Source organism: Ursus maritimus, unplaced genomic scaffold (assembly GCF_017311325.1).
Source record: "Ursus maritimus isolate PB19 unplaced genomic scaffold, ASM1731132v1 scaffold_3, whole genome shotgun sequence".
In the NCBI taxonomy this organism is placed as follows: Eukaryota; Metazoa; Chordata; class Mammalia; order Carnivora; family Ursidae; genus Ursus; species Ursus maritimus.
The window spans coordinates 58627098-58654411 of NW_024425563.1; the positions used below are offsets into that span (position 1 = coordinate 58627098).

Genomic DNA, 27314 nt, shown 5'->3' on the forward strand with positions numbered 1-27314 from the left:
ACCTAGTAATAGCTAAAAAAAAAAAAAAAAAAAAATGCAATGGTACTGAACATTGGTTTTAATCCATTGGAATGAAAGCCCTATAAAAATGGGATTTTTTAATCTTCTGTGTTCAGTGCTTTATCCTAGAACTTGGTTTTACATGACTAATATTAAAGGTTCTTAATATCTATTTTGGTTTATATTTATAAAGTCATGCTAGTTATATACCTATTAGAAAATGCAGATAAGCAAAAAGAAAAAAGTGTCCATAATCCATTTCCCTATAACAAAATGCTGGTAACAATTTGGGAAATATGAATATATGCATGTTTATTTTTACACGTTCAAGTGCACGCGTGTGTGTGTATGTATCTCACACATGTGTTTTATTATGGATGGCCCAAGGAATGGCCTGAGTGGAAGGTGAACATTTAGAGCTCTCAGCTGTGACTAGGATTTCTACTTTCATTCCAAAGGTTTATGAAATAATCAATGTACACACTCTTAAGAGTCTTGAATACCAGACTCCAAAGACAAAAGGTCATTTATTGAGAGGCGGGAGACAGATTCCTCTGATTTCGTTTTCTCTCTAGCCCGCAGAATTATACTTCATATAAAATCTCAATTGACACTTCCTTTTGGATTATGGCTGCCCTACTTGTCTTTGCCTCTGTTCTGACAAATGTAAAATGGAGATGATAAGTGTGTGCATTGTACTGGGTGCTGGTGGACTCAAAACCATAATGTATTAGGTACATTATGAGTGTTCAGTGCACGTCAGCCATTACCATTTTTCATTAAACAAATTATTTTCCAGCATTTTAGTTTGCAGACATAGGGAAAGATCAAATTCAATATAGTTTCCCCCTCCCCCACCCAATGTCACTCATTCTGAAAGAGTACAGTAAAAATTATGAAGTATTATTGGGATTTCTTTTGTTTTGATTTTTGTTCTTTGTTTTATTAAGACAGAATTGACATACATCACTGTGTACGTTTAAGGTGAACAGCATACTGGTTTGACTCACATATATTGTGAAATGATGGCCAAAAGAAGTTTAGGTACTATCCATAATCTTATATAGATACAATAAAAGTCAAAAGCAAAAACAAAAACATTTTTTTCCCTTATAATGAGAACTCTTAGGATCTACTCTCTTAACAACTACTATCATGTAATAGTGCTAACTATGGTCATCGTGTTATAGCTTGCATCGCTAGTACTTACTTATTTTATAACTAGAAGTTTGTACCTTTTGACCATGTTCCTGCCACTCCCCTCCCTCCACCTCATCCCTGTGACTTGTACTTTTTTTAAATTTATTTTTCATTTTTTAAAAAGATTTTATTTATTTAAGAGAGAGAGAGAGTGAGTGAGAGAGAGAAGTAGCAGGGGGAGGGGCAGAGGGAGAAACAGACTCCCCGCTGAGCAGGGAGCCTGACGTGGGCTCGATCCCTGGACTCTGGGATCGTGACCTTAGCTGAAGGCAGACACTTAACCCACTGAGCCACCCACAAACCCGTATTTTTTGTTAATTGAAGTACAGTTGACACACAAAATTAGATTAGTTTCACGTATACAACAAAAAGATTCAACAAGTTTATAGGTTATGCTGTCTATTCTTACCCACAAGTTTAGCTACTGTCTTTGGCTATACAATGCTATTATAACACCATTGACTATATTTGCTAAGCTGTACATTTCATTCCTGTGGCATATTCATCCAATAGCTGGAAGCCTGTATCTCACTACTCTTCACCCATTTTGCCACCATCTCCTAGCCCCTTCCTTCTGGAAACCATAAGTTTCTTCTCTTATGGGTCTTCTTCTTCTGCTTTTTCATTTGTTTTATTTCTCAGAGTACACATATGAGTGAAATAATATGGTACTTGTCTTCCTCTGATGGACTTATTTCACTCAGCATCATACCCTTCTGGTCCATCCATGCTGTCACAAATGACAAGATCTCAACCTTTTTGGTGACTGCATAGTATTCCATTTTGTGTAAAAGCCACTGCTTCTTTTTCTATTCATCTATGGATGGACACTTGGGGTCCTTCCATGTCTTGGCTATTGTAAATAATGCTTCAGTACCCCCATAAGGATGTTAGTGTTTTTATTTTCAAGTTAGTGTTTTTATTTTCTTTGGATAAATACCCATTGGTGGTATTGGGATTTCTTTTTAATGTGACAAAAATTAAAGTTGTTATCATGACTTTTTTATATGTGGTAGTTTTATTCTCATACTTAGGTATACTCAAGACATGGAGTAATTCAATCAACTTTCACTTCTCTACCCATAGATGATGGTATGTCGTCAGTACTGTCTAATATGGTAGCCTTTAGCCCGATGTACCTATTTAATTTAAATTTAAATTAGTTGGCAAGTAAATAAGATAAAAATTCAATTCCTCATTTGTACCAGCCATATTTCATGTGCTTAATTTCATGTGGGTAGTACTACCATATTGAACAGTGCATGTGTAGCATATTTCTATCATTGCAGACTATTTTAGTAGACATAATTGATGTAGACAGATCTTGATTTTACTGCTTTAAAAGACCCTAAGGTTTTGGGGCACCTGGGTGGCTCAGTCGTTAAGTGTCTGCCTTTGGCTTAGGGCATGATCCCAGGGTCCTGGGATCAAGCCCCGCATTGGGCTCCCTGCTCTGCTGGTAGCCTGCTTCTTCCTCTCCCACTCCCCCTGCTTGTGTTCCCTCTCTTGATGGCTGTCTCTCTCTCTGTCAAATAAATAAATAAAAATCTTTAAAAAAATAAATAAAATAAAATAAAAGACCCAAAGATTTGGAATCAGATATCTTGTCTTCAGTTCTTGACTCCCCAGATTGCTACATGATGATCAGAGGTTTACTTTACTCTCTGATTTTCCACCCTCTTGTGTCTAAAATAGAATTGTAGGGTCAAATCAGACCACCGTGTTTAAGTGTTGCTGGGACACAGCCAGGCATGTTATTATTACTACTCCTTCACGGGGGTTGCTCTGCTTCTAGAACATCACCCCCAAAGACCTGTGCTTCAAGCCTGGTTCCTTATTATTGCTTGTTTGGGGTTTTTGCCAATGTCCAAACAGATGAAATCCAGAGAATGTTCTTACAGAAAATTTGCTGACCCCAGTCTCCTGTCAGGGAAGGTATCCCACTGCCTGTCCTCACTTTATGTATATTTTACATTCCTTATTGATTTGTAACCCAGTCTCTCATTTTGCTGCCAGTTTGTACAAGCATAAAAAAAATTATAATACTATCCTAAAGCAAGCATAGTTGGAAGGTTAACTCTGAAAATCATGAAATGTCCGACAATACCAAACAATTGTTTTTAATCTTGATTGTGTGTGCTACTCATTGTGACTATTAATATGGATATTGGAAATGTGATTATGCTATGACAAATCGTTTCTAAGCCTGATAAATTTCTGAAAGTTAAACCGGTGTTGAAAAATGGAAAAGCCGGGGCGCCTGGGTGGCATAGTGGTTAAGCGTCTGCCTTCGGCTCAGGGCGTGATCCCGGCGTTATGGGATCGAGCCCCACATCAGGCTCCTCTGCTATGAGCCTGCTTCTTCCTCTCCCACTCCCCCTGCTGTGTTCCCTCTCTTGCTGGCTGTCTCTATCTCTGTCAAATAAATGAATAAAATCTTTAAAAAAAAAAAAAAAAAGAAAAATGGAAAAGCCAAATTGCCCGAGTGGTTTTTTTTTGCCTTATACGTTTAGAAATGTAATTCATGTTATTAGTTTTGAATATTCCATTTTGATAGATGAAGGGAAACAATGGATATAACAATCTCCTTTTCATTTTCTGAGCTACATGTGTTTGACAATAAAACAAACTGGAGCAGAGGCAATAGTTGAACATGTTCCCAAAATGTATTTGCTAATAATTGCACCTTGAAGCTAGAATTAAAATATCTATTAAAACAAAACTTTTTAGGTTTTTGTTTCAAGAAATTGAGTATTTAGATTGAAGTACAATGAAAATCATGTGCTTGAAGAATGCGAGAATAGTAGGCACTGCTCAATTTGACTAATGCTAAATATTTTGGTAATTAAAACTTTGAGGAATATTTATATGTAAGAAGGTGTACAAACACACACTGAAATCATCATAAAACAGAAAAATGCTTTCAAAGTACAAGACAGTTTTTCCTAATGAAACCAATACACTAATTACAATGCTTATTTTTTCACTTTATTTTGTGCTTTCTTGTTCATTACAGTATATATGTATAGACATATATTGGTATGTGAACATAAATGGTGTGTGTGTGTGTGTGTGTGTGTGTGTACACTTGCTTCACTTTTGTGAGGAAATATTCAAAGAAGCATAACCTTGGGCAAGTCAGTGAGCCTGCAAATTGGGTGTCAATTAATCACATTTTCTTTAAAGCTAACTATTGACCACTTGAGGCAAAAGTTTTGCCTAGCTTTGTGTTCCGTCCCAATTCTAAAGAGTTTCACTGAAGATGGGATGGATTAAAATGGCCTTCCTTAATGGAACATAGAATTTTGAGCCTCTTCATCAGAAACCACTGCTGCTAAAGAGGAACGTAGGGTTCCATTTACCATCTCCTTGAAAAGCTGTCATCAGGGGGGCTTGCAGCTTCTCGTTTGCCACTTGTGTTGTTTCTTGTGTTCCGAATAAACCTTAGTACAGTCTGCTTGAAAGACAAAGAACTTTTTAGGGCAGTGAAGGAGATAGTAGTGGAAAAGACCTCCAGCCAGATTTAAGGAAAGGAAAAAAAAATATGTTAACAGTAGAATAGGGTAGAAAAAGTCTCTATGAAGACAGATTGAGGCCCCAGGGCCTGCTTTCAGAAAATTCAATGAAAATATGAAGAAACGTTTTCACCACAGAAGTGAAAGTGAGCTCATCTTGGGGACAAGAGTAGGAGCAGGAACAAACCTGTGAGATTTTTTCCTCAACTCAACACCTCAAGATTTAGTCAAGCCCTGCTCTAAGAAGTTTTTTGTTATGACATAATTGAGAAAAAGGTCTTTTGACGCACCCTAAAGGTCATTGCAAAAACTGTATTTTATCAGTCACTAAGGAACCAAAACAAAAACTTTGTCTGAATTTGGGGAAGAGTTGATTAGTTCTTCAGTGTGCGTTGCCATATAAGCCCATAATTTTTTTAAAAAATAAACTTTAAATTCTTTAAAATACAAAACTGTGACATGAATATGATACAGCTTTTAGTTTACAACCTGCCATGAACAGAAAATGAAAAATACTTACTCATTTTGTCTAAAATCATTTTAGTATAATAATATGCTTTTTCAAAAGGGTGGGGCTAAATCTAAATTAGATTTGTATGCTTCTGTTCAATATGAAATTACTTATGAGAAAGGCAAACCGAAAGCTATGTTGTCCTCACATTCTCCAAATTGTTTATATTCGGTATTATGAAAGCCGATAAAGAAATACCATGCACTTTAGTTTTATACAAACAAATGATCATGAGGTGTTCTAAATCAGTGAAAATATATGATGTGGTTGGCATTCTTTCAAATGAATGTCATAACATGTTCTTTTCCTTCTTTCTTGTTTTGTTCTGAGGTTTTGTACAAGAGTTAAATCAAGCTGATTAAATCATTTCAGTATCATAAGGGGGAGGGAAGCAGAGAAGAGAGGATTAGCTCATCAGGCAGGATGGGTTAGGTCATAGTTTATCCGATCATAACTCAAGTGCTGTGTTTTCCAAGTCTGGAAGTTATGGTCATGTCAAAGGTCAGTGCCAAAATGTCTTTTATCATTAGCTGGAATTGCTTATTCCTGCAGCTGGCCAACATTTAGTTGGTTAGGTAGAATCACGATCGTCTTCAATTCCCTGCCTTCTTTTGTTTTTAAAAATAACTATATTAGTTTGTATTAGACATACAGTGACATTTTTGTTAAGAAAAGTCAATTTATAACTATATCTCATTTTCAATAGCTATAAACAGAAGTAGAATTAATGTGAAGCATAGAGCTATATTTGATATAAGTACAACTTTGATAAAAACAAAAACATGAAAGAAAGATGTAAAGCAGTGTTTTTCAAAATGTGGGCTGTGACCGATTAATGGGTGGTGAATTCAATTTAGAGGGTCTTTGACAGAATTTTAAGAATGAAATAGAAGAGAATAGTTTAACATAGAAAAGAAAGTTTGGGGCGATTATGGAACCTACTAATGTTAAGAGACAGAAAGGGGAGGGCAAGAGAGGGAGGGAGAATAAAAGGGCTTCTGCTGGATTCACATGTAAATTGTTTTTCTTTCTTACTCTTTCTATTTTTGAACAAAAATAGTTTGTCATTTATTAGTGTAGAATAAAGAGGATGGATTTGCCAGCTGTGGAACTCTAAGCCTGTAAACTGGGAATATTGCAATCTACCTCATAGAGTTAAAGTGGGAATTGAGTGAAACGGTCCATGTTACAGCTTCAGCACAGTGCCTGCCACGTATTTGACACTCAATAAATGGTACCTTTATTAGTAGTAACACTGTGAGTGATGAAAGTAATTTCATAATCCATTAAATGATATGCTGGCTGTCTTCAGATGGCTGGAGGAGATGCCAGGTATTCATTCCATCGAAGTTATTCATCAAAGGAGATAGACAAGGGCACGAGATATGGTTAGGTAGAGGCATGCTATGGACTGATAGGCTTGAAGAACTGTCTTTGGTTGGGATTATTCCCTCCATTCTAGTAACTCCCGGTTGATTAGGAATCTAGTAGCCGTTCAGCCCATTAGCTGTTTCACCCAAACACCCCTTGTTTGCCATATAACCTTAAAGGATAGTTGGGGTTTGCCTTCAGGTCTTGTCAGGTACCAATGATCTGGTTTCACAGGTGTCTCTGTTAGATGGAATTAACCATTTACTGTAGAGGAGTTTCATTTCAGTCATTATTGGCTAGATAATCTGCAGTCATCCGCTGTTGCAAACAGGCATTCGAGTTCTCTGCCCTTGCCTTGGAATAAGCACAGTGAATGGATTTCAGAAATAAAATTATGAACCATATTAAAACTAAAGGATAGTCATAGGTTCTTACCTCTCTAATTAAGTATCTATCATGTTCAAGTGGATTTTTGTTTATGTTCCCTTTCTTACTCATGAGCAGATTTCTTGATGGGGAAAAAGGATGTTTTATTCATGGTGCCCACAAATATTTGACATAAATATGTGTTTTTCTGAATGAATGATTTCTGATTATCAACATATAAATCATATTGTGACAGACTCAAGTCTCTTCTTCAGTGTTTCGTGAAAGGCCAATTTTTAGTATCTTCTTAGCTGATTTATGTTGTCACTTCGTAAAGCAGAGAAAGGTGGAAGAGGAAAGTGGTTTTTCATGTGTTCATATCTGTCTACCAGCTCACCCTGGACGAGAGAATTCTGACCCCAACATGCTCTTCGAGGCAAATGGAGCAATTTTATGTCCCTGAATACCAAAAAACTCTGAATTATTTACAATAATCATAGAATATGTCTGACTCTGCTATCCTAGAGTTCCAGAGAGTTTGGCTATTTTTTACTTAAAAATATATAGTTCTCTACATGGTCTATGCGTTACTTATTTTCTTAGTTGTCTTTTTCTTTGAAAATACTGTATGGATATTTTTACGAATATAAAGGGAATTTTTTTTTTCCAGGTCTGAGAATGAATAAAGGTGCCATCACCCCTCCCCGTACTTCTCCTGCAAATACGTGTTCCCCAGAAGTAATCCATCTGAAGGACATTGTCTGTTATCTCTCTCTCCTTGAAAGAGGAAGACCGGAGGATAAACTTGAATGTACGTGCTTCTTTATTTAGTTTACTTATCATGGCAGGGGGTAAGGAAGGGACTAGATAGTGATGAATTTAAAACTGTATCTACTACGGTTGTGTAAATTTTCATTAAATGAAGTGATTTGGTTAATAAATAAAAATTCCTTCAACTGGGAATCAGACAAAGGATGTTATGAATATATCAATTTCAGGTTTGCACCAAGTTCCTTTTATTAAGTAGTATTTCTTTAGCATGTTGGTCAGGTGACTTTCTTGACTGTCCCTCAGTTTGGTAACACGATGATATTGGAAAGTGTCATTTGAGTTGTTTTGAAAAAGCCTTTATTTCTAGTATGTGAGGAGGTCTTTTTCTTAGTCAACAAAGGGGTTCGCTGTACACAGATGACCTGAATCTCTATTGGCAATCTTCCTTGAAAACTTCAGCACTGATACCGTCTTTGCCAGAAATAAATGATTTCTCACATGTCAAGCATGAAAGTTTCATGTATAGGATTTGACTCTGGATGTTATAAATAAACAATAGCTTTTTTTTTTTTCTTGCTACAATAGAGCAAGTATTTCAGATAAAGAATTTCTATCTAGTTGAAAAGAAATAAAGTACTGTCTTTAATAAACTATAGTGTCTGAGCTCTCTCTGGTGGCAAACCGTACTCACTGCAATGCAGGAAAATATTTTTCAAATATTTACTCTAAACCTGAACCTTTAGTAGTCTGGTCTTGTCTCCAAAGCCCCTGCTAAACATAGAGCTGGTGGCTTGTTCAGTAACCTGATTAACTTGATTATATTGGATGGCATAAAGTGAATTAAGAATTCTTGCTACTGAAATGATAGTGAAGATAATAAATCCTAAACTTGATATTTTCAAGCAAGTATAGAACACCATGATGTCTCAGAATTATGATTGGAAAACATGTTTAGTTAAATGTAATAGTAACATGTTGATAATATTTCTCTTACTAATAAAGAATTTACTATAGTATGACTAAGTCATACATGCGTAAGTTATGAATAAACCATATTAACATCATTTTTAAAATGCATATTTATTATTCCTAAATGTTGAATATTTGCATTTCAAGATTTATTTGTATTCCTAAGGACATACAGAAATCTCTCTCATTCCAAAATAAATATTAATGTTCAGGGAATTTCAGTTGAAGCGACAGCCAAGGAGAAAGTTTTCTCAGGTGTTATCAGGTCTGTGTTTGGGATGATTTTAAAAACACAACAGCACAGACTTTTTTCCAGGTCTGAGATGGAATGAAGGCACCGTCACTCCTGTTCAACATGCTCTTTGTGTCGTATTTTAATTATTTTTATGTCGACTGCATGTGTTTTATTTTTAAGGTAGAATTCCTAAGAGGCATGCTTTTCAGTTTTCAGTGTGAATTTATGAATCAACAGTCTTTGTCCACAACCGCAGGCAGACTGTCGCTTAAAAATCCTTGACGAATCAGGTCAAACCCATGTGCCACCGACCTTTCTTCATTGTTTTCAACCCCCTTCCTTTTGTGCCGTCTTTGAATTTTCCAGCTCTTTTTCAAGCCTACATCAGATCCAGGCGTGTCTGCCTTTTTCCTTAACCGTTGCTTCAGACTCTTGTCTTGGGTAGAATTGTTGGGGCCTGACACCATCACTGTGGTTTTCACCAGGCTCTTTAAAGTAGATGAATGTCAGCTTCAGACACATGAAGGTGTCTCACTCCGCTCTGCTCTATTCCCCTCTCTGCCGTCCTCCCATGTGGAGGAACTTAACCTGGTTCTTAATTATCGGGAGCTCGTTTTTTGTCTTGTTTCTTAAATGCCAGTGCCCGCCCCTTCCCTCCCTCGGTAAATTCAGAATCCATTCCTCTCACCCACCCTCCTGTCAGTGAACTAGACATTGTTCCTCTTCTACCATCAGACATTTCATGTATTCTTCTATAGTTATAGATTTTTAAATTTTTAACCTTGAAATATATTTTCAGTAATACTGGAAAGAAATTGAATATTTGTGGTTAATTTAATATGTATTTATTTCCCCAAGGGTCGTGACTTATTAAACACAACATAAACTAGAGGAAAGAAAAAAAAAACAGAAAAAGTAATTAAAACTAACACAGAAATAAATATGAGCAAGTGCTTAATACAATTAACTTTGGCTGGTGAACGCTGAATTTGGATCTTATTTCTAGGTAGCTAACAGAAAGAAACACACGCACACTGGCTTAGACCAGAAGTTCTTAAACTTTGTCTCACTTAAGATCCCCTGCAGGGCTTATGAACACATGGCTTGTTCTGTGCCCCAAATGCAGTAGAGGCAAGTCAGTAGGCCTAGAGGGGGACCCTTAGAATTTTCATTTATAACAGGCTTCCAGGTGACGCTGATGTTGCTGCTGCAGGGGGCCTGCATTTTGAGGTGTCCTGGTTTATGTAGTTCCTGTGTGCCATGAAAACAGACACACATGCAATTTCTCTGAAAGGAGGATTTTTTTCTCCAAATTGCTGAACAGCAACAGTATTTGGTAGGTTCTTTTACCTGGGTTATTAGATAAAATAACGACATTGTTGTAAATGTTTATAAAAGGAATACTTTTACCCCCAAAATAATGTTTTAAAAAAAATCTATCCGTCACTTACTGTCACCTCTCATCTTCCCATCTATCTTTTCTGCCAGGCATTTACACAATGTTTAGAATAGAGATCATTTTTTTCCTTTGAAAGGAAACAAACAAAAGCTCTTGAACTTCCCACTGATTAGTGCCATTTCTTCAAATTCCTTTACCTGCTCCAATTATATTTTCTCACTGAGAACTTTGCTTATACTGAGGCCCGATCAGGTAGATGGTGTTTATTCACCTGCTGCCATGGACCCTTGCAGAGCAGGTGTGCATGTGTGTTTTTGTGTATACGTGTTGAGATCGTGGGGGATTCCATTTTTCTCTCTCCGTGTTGGTGTCAGTTACCAACCATCCTGGTGCATGGATGAGAACACTGTACCAAGGCTGATTGGCCCTCTTCACCTTAAGCCTGCTACAATACTTCTGGAGAGCCATCCGATAGCTCCCTCTTTTAGTTTCCTTGCATTCCTCAAATTCTGTGACCTCACCCCCATTTTATTTCAGCCACCAACTTCTGCAGCAATACCCCATGCCTTGTAATTTCTAAAGACTGCTCTTATTCTAAAATTTTAAACTCTAATATTTTACTTTGACCACAAACTGTAGTCACTTAACTTCCCCCTCTCCTACTTTTAGTTTAAATATAGCATAGCACAGTACCTAAGAGCCCAGACTCTTGGTTTCACTAATTGAATGCATCCTAGCTTTGACACTTATTAGTGCCTGGGGCATATTAAAAAAAACAAAAACAAAAACAAAAAACTCTTTAGGCCTCAGTTTCTCCAACTGTAAGGTTAGAACCATAGTAATATCTCTCTCATATGTTTTCTATGAAGATTAAATGAACCAATATTTTCTCACATAAATTCCTTCACGTTTATCTAGTTCACATAAATGTTTGTTCTGTGAAATACAAATAAGTTAATTATTCTTGTCTCTTAAGCATTTCCCTTCCTCCTGAATTTACCTGCTGCTTTTTGGACCCCCATCCCTTCAACTAATAGACTGACCCCATAATCCATGATGCCAATCATTCTTTGACCCTTAGTTTTAGGCACCTAATTTCTTTTCTTGTATACTGAGGTGGCAGAGATTTCATAAAATAAAAAGCTAATTCTACGGGTGATAACTCTACTCAAAACCTCAGCTGGCCTACCATGCCTTTGGTGTTTCGCTGGTCGTCAACTTCTTCTAGCTAAAAGTTAATCCAGATGCTTCATTGTTCTAACACCTACCTACTTAATCATCATCTTACTTATTAGGTGTGAATTCTTGTAACTTCCTTTCATGTCACCTAAAACTTGTCAACTTCTAGACATGTTCTTTCCTCTTCCTCTTCTGACTCAGGGTGAATGTGTCCCTTTGACAGTTCCCTGTTGAATAATACATAAGCCCTTAACTTAGCAACTATAAACTGATTTGACTCCACAGTTTGACCCCCCCAACACACTTTGTCAGTCCTGCATTTGGCTTTGACCTGTACACACATGCGTGAGCAACGTCCCTGTCACATGGATCTACTTTTCAATCATGAGACAAACCCCAGATTTTCCATCTTTATACATACTTGGCTTCTAATGTGCATTTGCTGGGGGTGTTCCCTCACTATATATCAGAGCCACTCCAGTATATACTTGAGGCCCAGCTCATGTCATGAATCCTCTTGCCACCTCCTAATCGAATTCATTTTACTCTTTCTTGTACCCTTGCACTGTCTAACTTTCCACCCTAGCACCTACCATGTGTGTGTGTATTTCAACAGACAGATGCTCAGTAAATGATACTTAAATGGAATTGTATTGAAGTCAATGGGTGATTGAGAAGAGAAAAAGAATGTGAATTATTTAAGGCATGGAATAATACTAAATTCATTTACACTGCGACTTTTTTTTTTTAAGATTTTATTTGTTTATTTGAGAGAGAGAGAACACAAATGAGGAGGAGAAGCACAGGAAGAGGGAGAGAGAGAAGCAGACCCTCTGCTGAGCAGGGAGCCTGATGCAGGACTTGATCCCAGGACCCTGAGATCATGACCTGAGCTGAAGGCAGACGCTTAACTGACTGAGCCACCCCGGTGCCCCTATACTGTGACTTTAAGATACATAGTATTCATATTTGGAAAGGTGTTTATAGATCATGAATGACTTAACTAGAATAATTTTTGTTAGCTTACGTTTAATGAAAATGTATCAGTGAAGAGAAATCGGTTGGAAAATAACCAGAATATAGATAATTGGCCCACAGATAATGAAGACTAACCTGTATGTTAAAGTCACTGTTATGTATAGTATTAATCATAGAACCATTGGATTTAACAGTGAAGAGATCCTGAAGATCAGGTAGTCAGTTTCTTTATAGTGTCAATGAAAAAGCTAAAGCCCAGAGAGACTGGTTATTAATTATAGTGCTAGTTTATCCAGATGTGACTAATACCTGTGACTTCTACCTTACTCTATCAGTGCTCTTTTTGTTTTGAAAAGCTTCTTTCCCTTATCTTTATTGTCATTTCTCGGAAGGAAAAAAGGAGAAAATATTATTTCATTACATTAGATGTCACAAACTCCAGGCAGCTAATTTTTTTCACCTCTGCCCTGAAAGCTTATTAAGTAGGTCTTGAAATATATAAAGTAGTAAAAAATTGTTAATTAAAAAATTTCTGCTTACATGCCTTTTAAAAATATACTTCTGATGCTTAATAACAAATTCCATATTAATATTTTTATTTTCAATAATATATTATGCCACGTATAAAAACATTAGACTGTGGGGCGCCTGGGTGGTGCAGTCGTTAAACGTCTGCCTTCAGCTCAGGGTGTGATCCCAGCATTCTGGGATCAAGCCCCGCATCAGGCTCCCTGCTCTGCTGGGAGCCTGCTTCTTCCTCTTCCGCTCTCCCGCTTGTGTTCCCTCTCTCGCTGGCTGTCTCTCTCTCTGTCAAATAAGTAAATAAAATCTTTAAAAAAAAAAAAAAACATTAGACTGTATGTAGTAGGATGTTCAAGGAGAAAATAGATTAAAAACTTGCAAATCTTTTGGAAGAGACAAAACTCTAAAGAATGAACCTTATATTGCATAATATGCTTTTGCCCTGCTCTTTTAACCAAATTAATGTGTGGGTGCATAATTGTTTCTATATAAAGGGAAATTACATGAACATAAAAATAGAAAAAAAAGTGGGTTAAACTAGCTTGTAACTATGAAAAAGGTACCCACATTTGGAAGCTATCATGTTGACAGAGTAATTTTAATACTGGGCTTAAAATATTTTTGCACCTAAAGATCTATATCCTTATTATATTAGTTTTAAGAATAAGAACTATTTGTTCAATGTTTCACTTGACCTTGGAGCCTAACTTCACTTTTAAATTCTAAGAAGAAATAATCGTATAATAATATTTGGAAATAGGTATTAATTTTATCAATATTATTCAAATGTAATTTTAAAAAGGAAAGATTCTACAGGCTTACCAAGACAGGCGTTTTTTTCCCATGGTGCTAATAACTGCCTTTTGTCTTCATTTCATTAGTTTCTCTTATATAACTAATCAATTTCCAAATCCTCCACCATAAATTCTGGTTTAAAATTTGTGCCCTTCATTTGTTCTTTAATCTTTTCATTGTTAGGTTACTTTCTTCTTTATTTTACTTTATTTCTTCTTGGTCTTCCTAGAACCATTATTTTGGATGTTGACACTCCCAAGGTAGAAATTTGAATTATTTTTTCTTTATTTTCCAACTTTTCTCCTACGTCCTTTTTTTTGGGGGGGGGGAGGACATCTGGGACATCTTCTACATCTGTGGTAAGTTTTTGTTTTGCTTTTTCTATCATGCTTTTAACTTCACAGAGGATTCATTTTGTTCTCAGCATGATTCTTATATGTTCCTCTTCTTGTTTTATGGATTGTAACTTTCCTCTTATAAGATTTTATTCTGCCTCCCTGCTTTGTTGTTATTGTTGCTGCTGCTGCTGTTGTTGTTTTCCCCAAATTACTTGTTTTTGAAGGACTCCCTGGTGTGGTGGGTAGATGGGTGTATGGGTGTGGTATAAGTGTGACTCACTGGAGATAAGGAAGAGGACTTGTACTCTGAATATTCACTATTTAAACTTTCATGTAAATACCTTGTTTTTGGAATAGTACCCCTACCATCAGAAGTCCCGAGCATCCTGAACTCAGCATTCCCTTGGGTTAAGTGCAATGCAGCCCAAGCGTCTAGTCTTCTGCTGGGGTAGGGAGCTGGCATGCTGTCAGGTAGAAGGTGTGAAGGGTGGTATTTGAGGATCTGACTTCTTTCTGTGAAAATGATCACTTCGTTTTCCATCTCATCACCCTTTCTGTGCGTATCTTTGCTTCTTCACTACCAGCTTACGTTTATATTTCTCTGTTTTCTAAGTCAGTCAGCATGTGTTTCCCAGCCTCTTAAATTTAATGGTTCTTTTTTCCTCTCACATTTTCTTGGTGCTTGTTGATTTACGCCTCTCTCATACCGTACTGCTACTATAGTGGCACTTCAATAGAAAGCCCAGGTGGAAAGGTGTGTTCAATACTTCCTATTTTTCATGACCCCAGTATAATTTTAAATTAGGAAAATAGACTTATCTCTGAAAATTAGAATCCTAGAATTACTCTTTCTCATTCGGGACCAAAGGAAGCTTTTATTCTTGATTTTGACTTGGTCAGATTTAGAGTACGTTATATTTAGGGCTCAATATATGTATGCAGTTTTTCTTATTGCTGTTCTGATTGACTAGACTTAAATTTCTCCAACTTTTTCCTTGACGAATTAGACAGAATTCATAGACAACCATTAAACCCTGTTAATGTGTTTAGAAATTATTTAAAAGATGTCAGGACTTCTACTTGAGACCATAATGAATAACGTGTTTTCAGACCAACATCCCTACTGGGAGCAACTAGAAAATTTGGTCATAGTCTTTTTTTTTTTAAAACTGTTTGAAAACTTCAGGGAATTATCAAGGCATTTGTGGGTCAAGTTTCTGTGAGGGGGAGCCCGGCTTTTGCCACTATTTTTAAATGGCAAATTCTTAAACAACTAAGGCTGAGAAGCTAAGCAGTTTGAGGAGACTGGTCTTTAAAGGAAAAACAACAACAACAACAACAACAACAACAACAACAAACCAAACGAACTTGAATTCCAGACTCTTTTTCTAATAAATACATCATGGTCACTGTGGTTTAAATTTTTATTTTGTTGGTGATGTTGAGCACTTTATTATGACTGGCCGTTCCTGTATCTCCCATTTTTGAAGTATCTGTTCAATTTTTTTGCCTCTTTTCTTATTTGGGTTGTTTGTCATTTTATTACTTAGTTATAGGGTTTGTTCATATATTCAAGAAATAAGCCCTTTGTCAGATATATGTGTTCAGAAAAGTTCTCAAGTCTGTAGCTGGCTTTTTTTTTTTTTTTCTCTTATTCTTTTCTTTCTTTTTTTTTCTTTCTTTCACTTATTTCTTTATTTAACTTTTTTTTTTTTTTGATGAGCAGAAGTTCTAACCCTGATGAACCTTAATTTACTTTTTTTTTTTAAATCATTGATGGTTCATGTTGGCTTACCTTAAGGTTTTGAAGATATTTTCCTATATTTTCTTCTAGAAGCTTTATAGTTTACTTTAATGTTAAAATTAAAGTCTCATTTAAAAAAAAAATAATGCTTATTTTAAACTTAAAATCTATTTTGACCTAATCTTTATGTTTGATGTGAAGTGAATGCCATTGTTGAGTGCACAGTATCACTGGGGGAGACCAAAAAACACGTTAATTTTAATTAATTTTATTTTTAATAAAGCTGCTTATTGGTTTTTATTTTATTTTATTTTTTTGGGTGGGGAGGTGGTGAGCCGAAATCAAGAGTCAGTTGCTTAACTGACTGAGCCACACCCGCCCAAGTTATTGTTTTTTAAATGATATCTAGAAACACACATGTGAATTCTTGTCGCTTACAAAGTGATTTTTACTATTTTCTGCTTTACTAGAAAATCTTGAAATGCTTAGGATTCGTGTTCTGGTAGGATTTTTCTTTCTGAATTTTTGTCATTTATTGAGTATATGAGAGACAGTAATCATTATGGAATGCAAATAAAGATATTTAGGTCATTAGCCAGCGTAACATTATGTTCCTTAATTCAATGGGTACATATTATCCCCTTACATTTTAACATCTTTAAAGACTTTTTCCATTTTACAATAAATAGAACATGATGATTAGATTGTAAGCATTTTTTTTCCTATTAGTTGTATGCACACTGGTTATAGCATCTCATAAATAAATAATCATATCTTAGGTTGGTGAAATACAATAATTATTTTTAAATACAGAAATAATAATTAGTTAATAGATATATGATCAAGGTCATTGCACAATTATGCCTCCTTGTTATCAATGTCTTTATTTAATATTATAGACCACAGACATCAAGATTCTCCCAGAAATTATACAAACCCAACAAAAACTCTCACTTCCACTACTCTGTTTTAACAGCTGTGTCATTCTTCTCTGTTTTTATCTCAAAATGGCACCTGCAGCCCCTTCTGTAGTCTCCTGGTGGTGTGTGAATTTATGAGGAAATCCTCAGGCCAAAGAAGTCCTCTGTCCTGCTCCTTTCCTGTGCTTGCTACCACAGAGACAACACTCTCCTTTTCCTTACTTCTTTACTTCAAAGAGTGGTTACCCTCTGAAAGTACATCTCGGATTGCAACAAATACACCATTATAACTGTGATGATAATGCATTTTGTGTCTTGTTGTCCTGCATCAGAAAAATTCCCTTATTTTCACCAGTCCTTTCCCATGCTGCTTAGGGATCAATCAAAACAATGGCTTATATTTGTGTAGTGACCTACAGCTTTTGATATGCATTTGTGTGTATCACCTCACTTAGCTTTCACAACAAGTGTGTCTTGTGACAGGGCGGTTATTCTCATTTTACAGATAAGAAAACAGTGTTGGACTACCCTCGTGTACTAGTCAATTGCAGATTCCAGATTTGGTTTCCAGACCTCCAAATCTGTTTTTTCTTACTCACTCTGCCCTTTAATATCCGGACTCCAAAGATTTAAAATTCCTTCTCTTCCTTTATTTTTAAATTTTCATTTAATCTTATAATTTAAAAATTGAGCAAACAATGGTGACTTTTAGTGTTTTCTAGATATATAACAAAAATTGTTTGACTTTATATCTGATATTTAGAATTTTTATTAATTAATTCATTCTCAAATTAACTTGAGAAATGATCCCACACATGAATGTCTTTGAATAGGAGAGGATTGAAAATTTCCTTTCAACAGCAAGGAGATTTTAAAGAATATGTCTTATACTAACATTGATCTTACTTGCCTCTAATTTTTTTTTCAACACCTCTTTTATTTCTAGTTATGTTTCGCCTCTATGACACAGATGGGAATGGCTTCCTGGACAGCTCGGTAATTTTTTCTTCAAATTTTCTGTGAAAATTTCAAAGTAGTTTGTTCTAAAAAATGCAATGAATAAATTTATAGCTATTACCAAGGAAGACACACTTAATATAATTTCCATGCACTCACACAGCATTTTGATCATCTGACTTTTTAAAAGAGAGGGATCTGGGAAAAAAAAAAAAACCTGTTAGGATTACAATTGTTCTATTGAATAATTTTACTAGAAAAAAGTGGCTTTTTATGCATGGAAAATAGAAAAGACCCCAACCTTGTTTGAATAATACATGAGAAAGTTGAGACCATTGATCTAGAAAGAAAAAAAAAAAAATCTGAGGTTTGACACTAAGAAAAATAATAAGAATACCAGTAGAATTGAAAGGAATTACAAATTCAATTTAATCTTTTTATCATTTTTGCACATTTTAAAAGTCTTTTAGTCATATATTCTGTTAAAATACATATATTTACAAATTGTTTTAACAAACTTCCCTTTTTAAAATGTCTCATCCAATTTAAATGCAACTTGTACTCTGTATCATTTTAGTCATAAAAAGCAATAGGAGAAAAATACCATCTCTGTATGATTTAACTAAAAGGAATAATTAAATGTTTATTGTATTTGTAATACACACAAATCATTGATAGTTTTCAAAGGAGTAGTTAGATTCTTAGTTTTACTGTACAAATCAGTGCTTCGAATATAAATCCATTTCAGGTTCCATCCAATAATGCATTTTATATTTGCAGTGACATATTTTTCGTATATTGTTAACACTCCTGTAAAGGAAATCAAAGAATCTTAAAAAAAAAAAAAAAAAGTAAGTGTCAGGTTATGGAAATTTTGAAGTACACAGGTACATTAAATAATAAATGTTTTTATATGTTAAAATTGATTAAAATGAACATTACTTCTGATAATGAGTGAGTTTTTCTTCTCATCTGATACACCTCCCTCTAGCAGAACTCAAACAGAATTCTACAAGCAAAGCAATGAAGTTGGATACATATTTATGTAAGGCCGAGTAGGATAATGGCACATTAGCTCCTCCAGAGAGAGATAAAAATATATAATTCCTACTTTAGGAAATGACCATCAATCTAAATTGATGCTGTGATTGTGGGATTCTTTATGTTTAAGTCTCTCCAATTTTTCAAATGCTATCATTTTTAAGTGCTTGGTAGTGTCCAGTTATCCATTTAGGAATATTAAGCTTCGTGATACATTTGCTTATTTTCTGGTAGCATTTCACAGCGAGGAGTTTAGACTTTTCTAGATATTTCCATATGCTTATTGTGGCACTTCTGACTATACTAATGTAAATTATATTTAAATGCAAATTTGTTTTATTTAATGTTTCTTTTTAATTAAATTAAAAGGATGTTTCTTTACTAGGCTTTTAGCCATGGGTTGGCAGCTGATTTGAAAATTCAGTCAAATGCTTTTTTTGGTCTTTGGCCATTTTTTGTCATTGTTGTTAACATATAGTATATTGTAATATTTATACTGTACATTTAATATTAATAAGTTGGAGATAAATAAATTGATTTATGATTAAGCTACTTTGTTTTGTAATTAAAGGCCTGAATTTTATTTCTATGGTTTTCTCCAGACAACTTACCACTCCAGTATATTTCCTTCACTAGCAGGTTGAAATTGCACATTCTGATGTCATTTATCTTAGAAATTTAAAGGTGTAGCAGTTCACATATTGGAGGCCAAACAGAGGAAACTTGATATTTTGAAAAATGACCACTATGTGTAATAATACTAGTGAATATTTATTGATCCCTTGCAGTATGCCAGGCGACATAAATGTATTTCATATCATAGCACGCTTACTCTGTGCAGCAACTCTATGCACTAGGTAAGATTAGAATACTCATTTTACTGATGAGAAAGCTGAGTCTTAGGTTAAATGACTTATCTACTGTCACATGAATTTCCATTCCTAAAAACATGTCCAGGGTCTTTCACCACTCCAAACCATCAAGGTATAAACAGGCAAAGATAGAGTAACACACACACAATTCTAACCTATAATTCCAAGGTACTTCAGTTTAAAATTCTTCTTTACTGTAATAAGTAAACACATTTATATTTGTATTTTTTTCTGGGGCAACCTGTATTACCTAAACAACATTTTCATGATTACATTTTTTTTTCTGGCGAGAGGAATGGAGCTTTCATCAGTTTCTCAGATGGATCCATTGTTGCCCAAAAGACAACCTCTTTTACCGTATTTCCTTCTTCACTCTGTGAATGTCAACTACGTATATTAGATCAGAGATTTGAGTAAACTAATCTTTGATTAATATGCTTTCAAACCTTATCTTTTTATACTTCTTATATTTTAAATTATTATACTGTTAAGGCACCACATTTAATTATATCAGTGACTGTATTTAAAATTACTACCATTTACAAAGTATGTTTAATCTTTTCTGGAGATAGGGAAAAATTAAAGTATTAAATAAATAGGTATGAGCAAATGTTTTAATTTATTTAGTCAAGTCGTGTGTATTAACTAACTGTTCTTCAAAGAGTTGACACTTGAGTATAACAATATGAAAATTCTAACTAAAATTCTATTTCCTCATAAAATAAACTCTACATGTACTTAGCCTCCAAACCTTGACCCTGAACACGGCTCTAGCAGAGCAAATTATACCAATTAATGGCTAGAACAGTCAATATATGTTCTCAGTGTATCAGAATAAAAATAAACCTCTCAGTTGCCTTGAAACACTTCCTTTCCTCCTTCCACACCTGTTTCCAAGCCAAAGGGTCAGGACACTCAGTGACTTAAACATCACATCTTGTGAAAATATGCCTGCTCCTACTTTGATCAGATGTTCCTTTCCAAAGACAGATTTTCTTCCTTAAAAAATCTTCTACTGGAAGAAAAGCTTTTTTGTGTGTAGTTGTGCCCTCTCCTGGTGAAGACTGCTAGACAAAGTACAAAATCGATTTATATTCAAGTGCTTCTTTTATGTATAGTTAATCAGATTGTTAAAAGGATATATTATATATATATAATTAGTTTATATGTATAAATTATATATAATACATAAATTAATCATGTAACTCTTCTAGTTTTTGAACTACAAGTTAAACAAAACAATTCTTGTAAGTCAAAGTTTGAAAAATTTACAAAGACCCTATATTCATGTTTTCTCACTCTCCTCTCTGTCTGTCCGTCCTCTCCAGGAGCTAGAAAATATCATCAGTCAGATGATGCATGTGGCAGAATACCTTGAATGGGATGTCACTGAACTTAATCCAGTAGGTATATGGATGATTGAACTCTTGGCTACCTTCTAGAAGGCCCGTTTCTCTTTTCTCTTTCTTGGAACCTTAATATACTACTTAATATACATTTGCTATTGTCTTTCGATAACCCTAAGTTACTATTTCTATTCAGTAGCGAGAGTGGATTCTGAACAAGAAAAGGTATACATGGTGTTCTGAAGCTCTTAACAGTAACTTTTGCTTTTCTTCTTCATGGAAATTAATTTGAATGGCGCTCTCATGTATCTTTAGGTAAGCAGAAGCTGCTGATGGATGCCGCCGAGGTTATGCCGTGCAGTAAAATAGTCAGAATTAATGTATATTACTCATGATCTCCATGGTTTTCCTTTTATGGAAATAGCTAAATATTCATTCTAAAAGAAGATGAAGTCACTTGAGATGATGACAGGTGACTGTGTACAGTGCACTGTGTTATTTCCCGCATATGTGTTACTCAGCGCTTGCAACTCTCTGAGATAGATACTACTGTTTTATTCATTTTACAGATAAGGGAATTAGGGACCCCAGCATGTTAAAGTAATTTCTCATAGCTCTTCAGCTAGTTAAAGAGAGCTAGAAAATTGTAATAATTTGTTTTAAGAAATGGTATCTAAGACACTTTAAGAACATGACAACTTCTTATTTATAATAGATTTATACCAAAGGTACAACATTATTCAAATGTATATTAAAACATACTTGCTTCGAAACTTTCGCTACAAGTAATATTTTGGAGAGAGTTGGTAAGTATGTTATTGACAAGTTGATTCTTCAAACCAACTAAGTTGAGCCAATTGTAAATGAATTAAGCATATACAAATCAATTTTATTTAAATGGCTCACATTTTATATGATTTTTAAAAGCCTTATAGCAGGATGATAGTGGCATGATTATATAAGAGAGCTGTGGTAGCATTTCCTTTGCTTTGGAAAGCAGTGGCAGTAAAGTACAACAAAGTTATGTGCAGTGTCATGTACAAAGGAGGGGCACCATTCTTACTGGGATTGGGGTTTTCCAAGTTTTAGCTCAACTGGGTTTTCCTTTGGGGGGATATGGAAATGCTCCGTGCTGTGTGCATATTGCATAGCAGATATCGCTTACAAAGTTGCAGTTTGTATATGGAATAATAAATAATAGTGGTAACTTGTATTTAATTCTAAGAATACTGCTTGATTCACCTTAATACTATTTTCACTGAAATCAAGGGACTTCTTTTAAGTTCTGTTTCCCTTTTTGATTATGTTCGTCTAGAACAGCTTTCTCCATCCTACTCACCTCGGTACCGTCGATATTCTACATCTTTCAGTCAAGTCTCCTGTCCTCACTGGAGTGATGGAAGGAAGTTGTTTTTCTATCAGTTTTCAAAGCAGAAGGGGGCACCATAGCTTCCACACAAAAAACGCTGGGGGGCTAACACTTAAGGAAAAGGGGGAACTGGATGATTTGAAGAAGGAAACAGTTGTTGGTTAGGCAGTTTAATTATGACAAATACCTACTGGAAAATACAGAAAATAAACTATATAGCGTTATTTGTCATTTGTGGGACACATGGATAAATCTGCCACTTCTATGAGTAGTATAAATAGTAGAAAGTGAAGATGAAAAGACGTTGGGCAGTATGTTTGCTGTCATAGCGACTGCCTCATCCTAATGATTCAACAACTCTGCCCATTTGAAACCAGTGCGTACATTTGTACACGTTGTCAGAGCCCTGATAGGTTTGTATATATGAATAGAGATAATTGAACATTTGAGGTCCATGGCAGTTAATAGGGAAGATTGAGATGTCCTTGGAAAAGTTTTTTTAAAAAGTGAACCCAGGCTCTCCCATGAGATTTATTAGGTACAAAATGAAAGCATCAACCACCTGAAACAATGCTCTGTGTTCTAGTTCTCATTTATTCCTTTCTACTATTTCATCCAAGTGTGTTCAAGGGGCAGGACATTTTAACAAGATCTGATACCATTTTGCCAAATTCTAAATCATTTTCCTTGTTTTTCAATTTGAGAATAATAAAAAAATTATCTCAGTACCATTTTGCTCCAAAAAGTATCTTCTTTTTCAATACCTGTATTTAAATTTGTATGAAGGAAAATAACCTGATTTTCAGATACTTCATGAGGAAAGACACCCATCCACGAAGTTTAGGAGTTTTTAGGCAAACCGCACTTCTATCAACAATATCAAGTATTCCATTTATTGCACCTTTCAAATTTTGGTTCCAATGCTCTCTGTATTTCTTTTCTTTTTTTCTGAATTGATGTGAATTTCTGTTTTAGATAAAGGTGGTGAGTTACTTTCTTTATTGGAGTTCTACCATGTTTGCTGTTTTTGTGCTGTTGAATGGGTAGTACTGTACCTTCCCAGCAACCAAGGGTAGTATGGTGGAAACTCACATATAGTTTCTGCTAATATAACATTAACAACACCTGTATGACACTTACTACACATGCTAGATGCTCTTTGAAGATATTGATAGCACATGAACACATTTAACCCTCATAACAATCCTTTGGATTAAATACCGATACTACCACTATAAAACTAAGAGATAAATGTAATTACCAACAAACACTGTGGAGAACATTTTGGATACTCTGTGCAAGTCATTTTTAGAAAAGAAATCTAATCAAAAATGACTTACTGGTTTAACTTCTTGGCTTTATTAAGTTCTGATAGGCAATTAAAAGCAACTTAATTTCCCCACCCCTTACCACTTAGCAAAGAATCATTTCAGCTCTTTGCCATGAAGTTAATTTGTTCAGACATTATCTGGCATACATTTGAATTAAAAAAATCTAGAGAAAGCAATTAAAGACCACTTTCACCCTTAAATTAAAGATACTTTGTTTTAGTTGTACCATTCAGTGACAAAGTATTAAAAAGTTCAGGAATTATTTCTAAAAGTTGAATAGTATAAGAAGTCAGGTTCTAGAAATCATAACAAACCCACTCTATCCTCGGTTATTGAATTGACATTGTACCCGGTTAGATCTTTATCTCTATTCTGCACTTAGCTGTTAGTCAGTTTGTTATAACCAATTTGATGTGATGCTTTGTTCTCTCTTATGAAATTTATTTTGTTGATTCATAGCGAGTTTTCCCTCATCTCTTCTACTCCAGATCCTCCATGAAATGATGGAAGAAATTGACTATGATCATGACGGGACAGTCTCTCTGGAGGAATGGATCCAAGGAGGAATGACAACAATTCCACTTCTTGTGCTCTTGGGCTTGGAAAATGTAAGCATTTACACAAAGAGGGTGGCCTGGTGGTAAGTCAGTGGGGTTCTCTATTACACATTTTGATTGTAAATTGATCTGGCCATTTTCTGTCATTAAGCATGTAGCGAGTGCCTGGACCTTTTAATAAGTATGCCACAGGGCAATTTAATATTAAGTCCTGTAGTAAAATACTTGCCACAAACACATTGATTCATTTTAGGTGTTACCGTATTATTTAATACATAATTTCTCTCTTTTTTCTTTATTTAAAGTACGATCTGGTTTAAAATATTATTGACCTACTCATCATTTTATTTACTGCAAGAAACTCCCTAAAATTATTACATTCTGTGGTTCTTGGGGTGCTCCATCTCATTCCACAATCACCCTCCCCATGAAGAAAATCTGTTTTATTGATAAACAATACTTGGAGAAGCCAGTTATATCTTGAGGTAGTTGAGAATACACACACACACACACACACACACACACACACACACAGATTTTTCTTACATATCATCAGATCAGCCAGCCTTTCATTCTAAGCTTATCAAAAGTTTTCTTGTATCAGTGCCTCCACTGATAATTAAATTGTAGTTTTGGGGAAAAGATATCAACCTAAGTTTAGAATGGGATATGACAGTGACTTTGAAACCAAATCTTGCTACCCAGCCTTGATGTCAATTTCAGTAATCATTAATTTTGAACTCAATGAGTCACTACTGAATTTTTGTATTTAGCATTAATAAACAAAAATTAACCATAACATGCATATAGTAAAATGTATAGTAAGATTCAGAGCATTACTGATGGAAAGCACGCATACGGTATTTAGAATTTTGAGCTGCGAGAACATAATGTCCACCACTTTGCTGCTGACTCCAAAACTTTGCATACTTCTTCCTACCAGAGATAACAGTTTTGCAGATTCAAGACTATACCACGGTTACTCAAGAGACCAGATTTTTAAAAGCTGTCAAGAAATCTTACAGTCTGTGTTTGTAAAACATGTGAGAATATATACAAATATGTTTGTACATATTTACATATGGGTTTGGGAATATGTAAGTGGGCTTCAGGAAAGTAACATTTGTCTCTTTTTCACCTGAATCTTCAAAATCTTTTCCATTCAGGTGAATCTTAACCTTCATGAGGCCCATAGGATTTTAGACATGGCCAGAGGAAGGCAAAGAAAAATTACTAATAGATGATATACAGGATATTATCCTTAAAATAAATATTAAATCAAAGATAATCTAGATCTTATTGTTAATACATACATATTTCTACATTTTGAAAATAAATGAAGCAGTATTTCCTTTTATCTGATATTTTCCTACTATACATACCTGGTATCTTTTTGTAAATCACCTGTCGTATATCTCTATATTATAAATATTTGTTTAATTATTAATACACCTTCTGACAAACTGTATGTAAGTCAGTGAGGAGAAAACAAAAAGCAAATTTATAAAATGTTAACATTTTAAGGTTTGGTGTATACTGTACACAGAAAAAGTTGTCAAATGCTAGTCAAGGAAGTTCTGATAATAACAGTGCTTCCGAAGAGAATTTTGTATTTTTTAAAGCTAAAATTGCACTTATTCTAAATATTTATGGAAATTTTGGTGTGAGAGAATGCGCAAGAATGAGTAAGTAAACCATTTGGTAGTGGGGTGTTGGACAGCAAAATGCAGAAATGTAGACTTGGTCATCTATATTTAAAATAGTACCGAAAGATTTTAAAATGATGTTCATCTTTGGAAACTATTATTTAGAAATTCTTTATAATTCAGTTAATAAATATATCTATTTGTAAAGTTATGAAAATAGCATGAGTAAATATAGTCCGCAGATCTATATGGATTTAATTCAAACTCTTTTAAACAAACAGTACCTCATTAGTAACTTTATTTCAACTGAATGAGAATTCTTTGTCATTAATTTCTATCAGATTAAGCATGCCTAATTTACTTTATAATCATATTCTTAAATTTGTGGTTTGTATTTTCAGTCATAGGAGATGTTTTTGGATCTTAAGAGGAGAAATCAATTTAGGGTTTCAAAGCAGTAACCAGTACTGTTTCAAAACTGTGTTCCCAGTCAAGGCCACTAGATGGCAGGGCAACATCGTTTAACATTTACAGATCGCCTTAAGTAGAAGATGGGATTTTTTTTCCCCCTGTACAGAACAATTCAGAGTTAAATCCCCTTTCCCTTGCTTTTTTAAAAAAGAATAAGCCAATAATCTTTTGAATTGTCTTTTAATAAAATGTATAAGCCATGTAATTATGATCACAAAACAGAGCATTTATTTGTTAGAAACAGCTTTTTAATTCCAAGGCATAGAAAGTGTTTTACAAAGCAGGAATGACACAATGACAACTGAGTGATGAGGGCCTTTTTTTAGTAATTGAGATTTATTTCCTTTTTTGTAGGCAGTTAATGTGTTATGTTATTACCTGTAGAGAATATGATTCATGATGCCATTTCCCCCTCCCCCCCAACCCTCCCACCCCACTTTTGCTAATCAAATTAGAAATCTAGAAGCTTTAGGTTGAATCCAGCCATTTATTGTGCACCCTGTCTTGTTATGTTGTCCTATATATTCTGGTCTTCTGTCAATTATGAGCTCAGGGAGTAGATTCTAATTGAGAGTGCATGTTAAATACCATGGTGTATTTGAAAGTGACTATGGTGGACTAGCCAAATTACACAGATAAGAACATTGTCCTGGGAGAGCAATTCTTACTTCTAATGCAAAGCAGAACAGTTGTGATTTCACTGTAGTTTATTTTTCTCTATCAACAGAATTTAGAAAGCTATTCTATTTTGAATATTATCTGTTTGGGAACCAAAATCAGAAATGTAGTTCATCAGAACCTCATTCTCTATCAAATGCTAGAAAGAACAAGCCATTTCCTTTCTCTATGAGAAGTCCATCAAACTGAGCATGCCCAGCCTGAAATGGTACGGTCTCTTACGTCTGAAGGAA

The 27314-nt window shown here is 34.9% G+C and overlaps 1 protein-coding gene across 7 annotated transcripts in view; it reads left to right on the forward strand.

The window, feature by feature from the left end:
• Nucleotides 1-27314, forward strand: part of DGKB (diacylglycerol kinase beta) — a 604621-nt gene that overhangs the window by 107422 nt on the left and 469885 nt on the right. For all 7 annotated transcript variants that reach the window (XM_040644224.1, XM_040644226.1, XM_040644228.1 and 4 more), the window contains 4 exons: nucleotides 7634-7774; nucleotides 17760-17809; nucleotides 21012-21086; nucleotides 24218-24337. In XM_040644224.1, the coding sequence (XP_040500158.1) occupies nucleotides 7634-7774; nucleotides 17760-17809; nucleotides 21012-21086; nucleotides 24218-24337 (386 nt within the window). The remainder of the gene's footprint in view (nucleotides 1-7633; nucleotides 7775-17759; nucleotides 17810-21011; nucleotides 21087-24217; nucleotides 24338-27314) is intronic.